The sequence below is a fragment of the Lipotes vexillifer genome, unplaced genomic scaffold (assembly GCF_000442215.2).
Source record: "Lipotes vexillifer unplaced genomic scaffold, Lipotes_vexillifer_v1.1 scaffold13, whole genome shotgun sequence".
Lineage (NCBI taxonomy): Eukaryota > Metazoa > Chordata > Mammalia > Artiodactyla > Lipotidae > Lipotes > Lipotes vexillifer.
The window spans coordinates 828,048-837,335 of record NW_006790761.1 but is presented as its reverse complement, the minus strand read 5'-3'; the positions used below and the strand labels follow the sequence as shown (position 1 = coordinate 837,335).

Below are 9,288 nucleotides of genomic sequence, written 5' to 3'. Positions count from 1 at the left end.
CACTGAGAAGAGGCCCCCCTCCGTGAGGCCTGGCAGAGGGAAAAGAATGGAAACCCTAAGGGGGGAGCCTCAGGGTAGAAGGTGGGAGCCCACCCTGGGAGAACCCATTTCAGGGGAGACAGGTTCGTGCCACGCCTTTCATTTAATGTCCCAACTCTCAGTCCTAGGGGTGCAACACGCAAGCAGAGTCTAGGCCCCTTTGTAAAACTTTTATTTAGAAATCTTCCCAATATATCCTTATATATATACACACATCATCACCACATGGGTTTTGTCGCTAAGGAGTCACACGCCCACAGTGTTGGCCTCTGGGCTGTACAAAGGTCAAGGTACCTGGAGCGGTTACTCCTCTTCTGCAGAAAAATGCAGAGACCAACGCAATGCATCACGTACAGTACAACATTGACGGAAAGTGCTGGGCCCGCCCGCAGGAACGATGCACTATGTACATGGGCTGGGGGGCAAGCCTTCGGCGGGGGCCACGTACCATTGACATCACAAGTACGACACGACCACCCCCAAAGGCCGAGACAGTTGTCGGCTGACTACCGATGCTGTGCCCTTTGTTTTGCTTTCGGAAAAGGATAAAGGTTGTACCATCTTGTCGTTTGCCACTACAAATAAAATACGAATTTGTCTTAAAAGATGCGATTCCCTCCAGTCATTAACAATCATCTTTGTCCTCCTCGTGTTTTTTTACATTTTTTCCTTTTTGTACAGATATTATTCTTGGATGGAGAATGTTCATGGGTGAAGAGGAGGCAGAGGAAGAAGAGTATGGTGGGGGGAGGTGCTGGAAATGAAAGTGAAAACTATGGATCTTTTCTAGCTCTTAACAAAGACACGAAGCTTTGCCCACCCCTACCCAGGCCTGTCTCAGGTGGCTGTAGTACTTTTTACATATTCTGCCTCTGTTCCCATCTCTCTTTTCTAGTCTCCCTCCTGTGCCTTGCTTTGGAATGAGACTGAAATGAGGTCCATCTGGAGAGATAAGGATAACCTAGATAACTCAGGATAAAGTGGTTTAGAACCTAAATTACCCAAATGCTATGCAGACAGGCAGACTGGCCCACTGCCTAGGTCCCGGACTCAGGGTGGGAAACCCCACTGCAGGAATGATAGTGAGGGGGACAGAGTTCCGTACGGTCTCAAAATGCTTCTACTTTCATGATTCTATTCAGCCCACACCACAGCCCTAGGAGACAGGCCAAGCCAGGGTATTTACGAGAAATTGACCTTCAGAGAGAGAACTTTTCCAGGTCACACTGCAGGTCTGAGAGAAGAGGAAGCCAGAAGCTGGAGTTCCTCATAGAATGTGTGATCCATCTCCTAAAACCCATCCACCTATGCTCACCGTGGCCACTTTTCACTCCCAGGTCAAGTTAACCCACCAGAAGCAAACACAGCCTTAGGACCGAGAACAGGTGCTCCATCTTTAGACAGATGGGATTTTTCACAGGAGCTTCCAAGTATCAGAAAGGAACGAATCCTAATGTTCATCAAAATATGACGGGGGGGGCGCTGAAATGGGGCAGAGAGGGTGCTACAAGGGTTAACCATGTTGCTCCCACCCCCACAAACTGGACCTGTCCTCTCACAACCTAAAGGGAAGGGGAGGAGAGCAGAGATCATCCCCACGGGCATGTGGCTGTCCCCAGGGTCCCGCCATGGTGAGGGCGAGCCACCAGGCTGGAGCCCATAAGGTGTGAGGGCCTTTCCCGACAGCCGCAGCGATGGTTCTTCCACATTGCTATGGACAGGGCAAAGTCAGAGCATTGTTTTCCCTCTGACCTCAAAGGCAGAGCCTGGTCAGAGCCGGCTGGGGTGACTTGAGGGCACAATGACAGGTATGTAGGACTTGTGTGCAGTTTGTTCCAGGGGCTTGGGGTGTGGGTCACAGGCAGGCGTCACCTTAAGAAAACCATGTCCCACCATCTGGATTGACACGGGAGATCAATGAGGGGGCAGCAGTCCACTCTACAAAAGGATTCTCCACTTTAACAAGGGACTTGTGGCAGTATTTCTTTAAAAGGTGAAGATAAGGATTTGATTTACAAAAATGTCATGTACAGCTTTTGGCGGGGAGCACTCCTACTGCGTCATGCCAGCCTCCCATACACACCCTTGATGACCAAAATTTGTGCACTCAGGGATGCCGAAGGTTCTGCTAAGTGAATGTCAATGTGTTTGGGTCTCCGCCAGGGCCTGGTCTCTCACTGGGCTCCCCAGGCCCTAGAAGTGGGGCTAGATCCTGGGTCATATCAAGACCTAGAGATCCCACAAATACCTGAAGTCAAGCAAAATCCCAAATGCCAGGAATTCAAAGGACAGAGTTTGTTGTCGATTCAGTTTCAGGACACAGACCAGACCATCAGCAAACAGACATCCTGCAGCAGGGAGGCCCCTCTGAGGAGCTAGGAGAACGTGAGATGGGGCCGCACGTCTACTCTCAGCACCAACACACACCGATCAGCACACTGGCATCTGCTCCTTGCATGAACAGCGACGTGTCGCTGAGGACGCAGGCAGGTAGCTCTGAGGCACCACCACGATTTGAAGCCCACGTGCCCCAAATAGCTCTTGCTCAATTTCACTCTCATCATTTCTCCTTTGTCTGCCTTCGAACAAAGCTCACAGGGCACGCTCACAGCCGCAGACTCAGTCCCCACAGCCACAAGGATGAGGAAGGCAAGTCTCAGTGGGGAGAAAGCAGAGCTTCGATCCCCAGGGCAAGAAGTAAGGGCTTCTGGGTTTCGGACCCTCTGGCCCAGCTATTCGAGAGCAGGCTGTCCACTGGCTGTCTTCTTCAGCCAGGCCCTGAAGAAGGCACCTCGAGGCTTGTGACTCTCTGCAGCACTGGCAAGCTGGATGGACCAACAGGGGCCTGGGTGAAGATGGGGCTCAAGAAATGGGCAGCTATTGGGTACCTGTATATTCGGACAGTGTGGCCACAAAAGCCACCCCAGCGAGCTTGGGAGGGGCCAAAGGCAAGGCAGAGGCTGCCGGACGCCTCAGGAGGGAGCTGAGAACCCCAGGTCTCAGCCAAGACAGGGCTCCCATGCACCAGGCCAAAAGCAATGCCACTCCAGCCTCTTACTTGAGAAGTCTTAGGGATATGGAAAAGAGGGAAGACCGTGCCATCTTCATAAAAAGTACCTACCACTTTGCTCCATTTTTCTGTTCTCCTACTGAGGCAGGAAACAGGAAAGTCAGCCCCAGAGGCAGCTGGGACCTCCCACAGTTCAGACATCAAGGAAAGCTCATCAAAAGTCCATGCCCTGCTTCAGAGCTGCCCAATCCTCACCCCACCTGCCCTAAAGCCCATGGTGCCCGTGGCCTGAGGGCACCCTCCTGGCTGGTCCTGGGTGGCCCCAGACCCATCACCGAGGGCCAGCTCCATCCGCGGCGGGCAGCATGGCAGGATGGAGGCTGCGGGCCGTGTGCTTGGGTGCCGGCTCTTCCGTGTAGCTGTCCGGGCTGGCTGCCCCGTCCAGGGAGCTGCCACAGCTGGAGTTCGGGGACAGCACATCCTGCAGGAGGTCATCTGGAGGTGCAGCGCCCCCTCCGCCACCACCCCCTCCGCCAGCCCCCACCGCAGGGTCCTTGCCAGGTCTGGCCCGCTGGCTGCCCTCCTCCTCCTGGTCATTGAGCAGCTTGGCCAGGAAGTTGATGTACTTCATGGCCAGGCGGAGGATCTCATTCTTGCTGAGCTTCTTGTCTGGGGGATGCGTGGGGATCAGCTTGCGGAGCTCAGCGAAGGCCCCGTTCACATTCTGCTGCCGCCATCGCTCCCGGCTGTTGGTGAAGATGCGCCGCACGACTTTGGTGTGGGGGCCTGGAGGTAGGAGGACAAGGGTTAGGACAGTGGGTCGGGGATCCCCCAGGGCGTCTTCTCCTGTGGGGAAGCGGAGAAGCCATCCACCTGGAAACTTGGGAAGCCTAGAATGCCCTCTTTCCTTTTACTCAGAAAACTCTACTTGTCCTTCAAAACCCTGTTTATCTGTTTCCTCCTCTCTGAGAACTTCCCTCAACCCCTCCAGACAGATCTAACCAACCACCATGGCCCTATAATCCTGTAATCTCCATCACTCTCGATCATCACTGTATGTTTCCATGTTTGTCCCCCTCTCTGAGCTGTGAGACATTTGAGGACAGGAACCATATATTATTCATTCATTCATTCATTCACTTGTGCTAAGAGGCCATATGGCACTAGTTAGAAAGATTAAACTCTGGAGCCAGACTTTCCGGGTTCAATTCCTGACTATTACTCCCTAGATAGTAACTCTGGGCAAATTACCTGAACTCTCTGTGCCTTAGCATCATCACCTGTACAATGGAGATAATACTAGTAACTCAAGTCATAAGATTGTCTTGTGAATCTAACAACTAATACAGTTAAAGTACTTAAGATAATACCTGGCTCTGATGAAACATTCAATAAATGTTAGCTATTATTATCCATTCATCGGTTATTTACTGACAACTGGCACTGTGCTAGGTATTAAGGAATAAAGGTGCACAGAGTCCCTGCCCTCGTGGAGCTTACATGTTAATGGGGATGACAGATGATGAACAATCAGCAAACAAATAAACAAACAGGAAGCTGAATGTAAACGAAAGCTGGAAAGGAGCTGCCACGTTTACCTGAGGTGGCTGGGGACAGCCTTTCAGAGGAGGTGACATCTATAAGGGAAGAACTAAAGGCCGAAGAAGAGCCAGCCAGACACAGGAAGGGAAGTTGGAAGGGCACGTGCACATGCCCTGAGCTGGAAAATGGCTGAAGCCAGCCCGGAGAGATTAGTGTGGGTAAGATCAGGGTAGGCTGAGTCCAGATCCCATAAGATGGGTAAGATGTAGGGATTTTATTCTAAGGCTGATGGAAGCACAGAGTAGGTAGGAGCTCAATGAATATTTGCTGACCAACTGATCATGCTGGCAGGTACAGAATGGAGGAGAGAGCAGAGAGTGGTGGGGAAATGACCTACACTGCGGGCTCTCTCCCCCAGGAGAGGAGTGGAGAGACAGCCATGCACAGGCATGGCCTGAGGCTCTAGACAGGCGTCTGAGGGGTGCCTCCGTCTCCCTATGTCTACAGTGCACTGATCACAGACTAGAACAGTATTCACTAGCACTCATGTACTAAGACTTGCAGAGCAGAGGCAGACACCAGTGTGCATGTATCGAGCATCTACGGTATACAAAGCACTGCACTAAATGTCCAAGCGTGACCTGGGATTCCCAAAGCCAGGAAAGGCAGAGGAGCGCCCCGTTAGTGCTCCCAGGCTCCTGGGCTGAGGCGGCCGCTTCCTTCTGCAACCCTGAGGCACAGAGCCAGCTCCTGGCAGTCCTCAGGAAGCTCTGAGCACTGAAGCAACTGCCAGTACTGGGATGGTTGCTTGCCCTCTTCTGATGACCCTGGAACCAGATCTCAGAACGTGGAAAGCTGAGTAGGAGAGAAGACATCACCTAAGACCCATTGCTCATTTCACAGCTAGGGAGACGGCGGCCAGGACGGAGGCAGACCTTGCCTCTGCAACCCAGCTCATCCGCGCCGACGCTTCCCGCTTAATCATCTCTGTCTTACACATACACACACCAGTCTTACACACACACAGACACACACACACACACACACACACACACACACACACACCATGTTTCCCCCAGGGAGAATCACTCATCCTCTGCCCACAGTGCCTCAGAAGCTATCTTTCCAAACCCCAGCAGGCCCCAGCCCAGCTGACTCTTTGCCAAAGGCCAGACCCAGGCTGGGAAAAACACAGCACACCTGCTGGGCAGTCCTACCCTGCGCGCCTCAGAGGAAATAACTTGCTGTTCTCTGGCCTCCAGGACAGACAGAGGGGTGTCCCTCAGCTGTGCCATCAGGAGGACCACTGCTCTGTGGCTGAAGCTGGCTGATCCTGAGGGAGCTCCTAGGTGGGGAGAGAGGCATTATGGCCGCTGTCACAACTAGAGCTACACAGACCCCAGAAGCCGTGCCTACCCCAAGCCAGGCCCTAAAAGCACTTTATCCCACTGTGCTCTTTCAACAACCTGTGAGGAAGCTATTATTCTCCCTACGTTACAAATGAGAAAACGGAGGCCCAGAAAAGTTCAGCAACAGGAATGCACATCGAGTCCTGGCTTTAGACCTTGTGTTAGCTCCACTTTTATGGACTCTTTTCGGTTAAATCTCTGATTTCAAAATCCTGTGGGCATATCCTGCACCCCTCCACCCTTCCCTTCACCTCCATTTCTGTCTATTCCTCTCTGGTCCTTTCCAGAGAACCACCCACCTCTCCACACCTTCCTCTTTCCTGAGTCTGTACCGCCCTCCATGTCCTCTGTCTCATGCTGGCAGGGCACAGAGTAGGTGCTTGGTAAATACTGGCATCATTTATGGGTAATCGCCTCTCTACACTCCTGCACTCCCCCCAAACCCTCACCCCTTGCCCCTTCCTCTGTGCCTGATTTCTGTCGTCTCTGACCTTTGTAGAAAATGCCTCTTCCCTGGGGAACTTCAGGGCTGGTCTTGCCTACTTCCTATTTGGTACACCCATCTCCTGTCTCTAACCTAGCAGCACTGACACTCCAACACCCTTCCCTCCCGGCCCTACACCCCTGTGCCCCAGGCTGGCTGGGTCTTTTGAGATCTGTTCCTTGTCCAGATGCTAGCTTGCCTCCTCTCCAGAACACCACAGAGGGATCCCCTCCAGAAGCCCCAGCTCAATATACATCCCTCCCACCAGCAACTTGCAGAAATCCCAGTCTGGCTCCAAGGCCTCCGGTGTGCACCAGGAGCTCCAGGAAGTCCCTCGGCTCTGAAGAGCCTGCTCTCCTGCCCCCTAGTGCTGGGCCCCATCTACTACATCTAGCCAACCTTGGGAAGAGGGAGGGGGTCCTCCAAATTTCCCACTCATCCAACTCCTTCCCCCAAGTTCGGGGCCAAAGACTACTCAGGTAGTTCACATTAAAAATGCTGAGGCCTTTGGGGTGGGGGGGGAGGGAGGGAGCAGGGGAGAATCTATGATGTCAGGAAGGGAACTCCGAGCCTCAGCTCAGAGTGTGGAAAAGGGGACAAGAGGGCCCCACTCTGCAGAGACCTGGGACAAGACCCTTAAAGGTGCAATTCCAGGCAGGGAGAAGACTTCAGATTCCAAAGAGGACTTGGGAGGAGATACAGAGAATCCCTGGAGGTTGGTGCTTAGAAACACTGCGTGTTTCTGCCCTACCGGGGGATCCTTACCAACTATAGGAATGGAGCTAGAGTGGGGACTACAATTGACCATGGAGGTTTGGGCTAAGCGCCACAGTGTGTCCTCACTCCCATGCACTCTCTTCCCAGGACTGTGGTAAACCCCCAGCCCCACCCATGACCTCCCCTAGTCCCAGGTCAATAGGGCGAGGACTTCAACAGCTTCTCTTGGCTCCAAGAGAGCTGCCCATCTATGTGAGACACCTAGGGAGTAGTCCCCGATGATCCCTCCTTCAGGGTTCTAACACCTTGAGGGAGTGAGTACACAAGTGGGGTGGGGGTTGACTCACCATCAGTAATCTCCATCTCATAAGGGGAGGGTCTCCTCTTCACTCGGTTGTTGGTGGCAAACATAGGGAAGGCATCTGGCTCCCCAAAGAACCCACTGTGGGAGGGAGCAGGCAGATCACAAGATCACATGTGGGTGGAGGGGAGAGAGGGGCTCCATACAGATCCTCCCCACATGTTCTTGAGCCCCCGCCCCAAAAAACAAGGGCAACCCTGGTCCCTTCACATCGGAACTGGGGATAGAAGGAGCATGAAACACACACACACACACACACAACACCCCCAGCCTCTCTCTGTGGTGAGACAAACAAGGGGAGGGTGGCCACACACCCCTACACACACACACTCAGACACACACAAACACACATACACAGAACTAATGGTGAACACAGGGAGCAAACACAAAAATGAACATACACCCCCCACATACAAGCGCACAATCCATAGACACCTCCGCTCCCAAACAGGTGATCACACAGGCAGACACAGCCTTCACACCTGGCAGTGTGCAATTCCTGCACCACATAAGGGCACCCTGTCCCTTACCCCCAACTTCACCCCACCTTCACTCCAGCCCCATGGGGCCCAAGGACAGACAACAGACAGGAAACCCTGACTCAGCCCCACTGACATGCCCCCCCCATTACCCACTCGACTCTCCGTAGCTTCTTCCTCCAGTGTCCCCCAGACTCACCGACTGCCCCCCACTGTCTCTCCCTGCCTCATCTTCCTGTCCCCACCCCAACCGTGTCTCCTGCTCTCCACCACGTCAGTGGTCCCAGCAGGGAAATGGATACCCTCACACCAAAGGGAGCACGGGTCCTGGCCAGAAATCGAAGCTAGGGGCAGAGGAGCTCAGGAGAGGAGGGAGGGATCTATTCCCCAGGCGGGCCCTGGCGGGGAGTTTCAGAGGAGGGAGCCCTTTTGCAAGCACCCTCAGATGCACATCTCTTACCTGTCCACCGAGGGCTGCAGCTTCCAGAAGAATTTCACAGTGGAGCGCATTCAGACACACTCCTTCCTGTTACTCACACTCAGACTCCTCCTGTCCACCCCACCACCACCACCACCAGCAGGCAGCGCCCCGCGCTTCTGCTCACAGCCAGCCGCATGCCGGTACTCCCCCTCTTCGGCTTCCAAGCTCCCAGCACGCCGCGTTAACAAGGCACCTGCACACCGCCCCCCGCGTGCGCACACATACACACACACACTAGCAGAGGGCTCGTTCCTCACTTGCACGGGGGCTCCAGCCAAGACTTTTCCAACCCCGGGTGCAAAACGTCCCCCTCTCCCCCTCTCTTCGCGCGCTCAGCCGCACTGCCCCGCCGGGAGGAGGGCAGCCGGCTCCCGACGTGCGGAAGGGGAGCCCCGGCGCCCATGCCTCCTGCCCGCCCGCCCCTCCCGCCGGCCCTGACCTGCCGAGAGAAGCCAGCGGCTGGCTGAGGCTGTAGAGCAGCGCGCGGCCGGGGGCGGCGGGGGCCGCCAGCGCGGGCGGACTCAACTGCACCATGCGGCCGTCGCCGGGCAGCTCTGCGGGGGCCGAGGCGGGTGCGGGCCCAGGAGGTCTGCACAGCTCGGTGGTGGGTACCCGATGGCGCGCTTCGGCAGCCGCTGCGTCGCGGCCCTTTAAGTCTCGCGCAGCGCCGCCCCCACCGGCGGGGCCGCCCCCTGGGCCGCCGCCGCGCGCGCCCAGCTCGATGACCGGGGGCTCCGCCGGGGCCGCGCGGCTCGTCTCCCTTGCG

General features: G+C 55.0%; 1 protein-coding gene across 1 annotated transcript in view; it reads right to left on the bottom strand.

The window, feature by feature from the left end:
- Positions 1 to 3,380: 3,380 nt before the first annotated feature.
- Positions 3,381 to 9,288, bottom strand: part of TAL1 (TAL bHLH transcription factor 1, erythroid differentiation factor) — a 6,043-nt gene continuing 135 nt past the window's right edge. Inside the window, exons 2-4 of the mRNA XM_007463930.1 lie at positions 8,962 to 9,282; positions 7,549 to 7,643; positions 3,381 to 3,835 (exon numbers count right to left, since the gene is read on the bottom strand). Coding sequence (XP_007463992.1) covers positions 3,381 to 3,835; positions 7,549 to 7,643; positions 8,962 to 9,282 — 871 coding nt within the window. The remainder of the gene's footprint in view (positions 3,836 to 7,548; positions 7,644 to 8,961; positions 9,283 to 9,288) is intronic.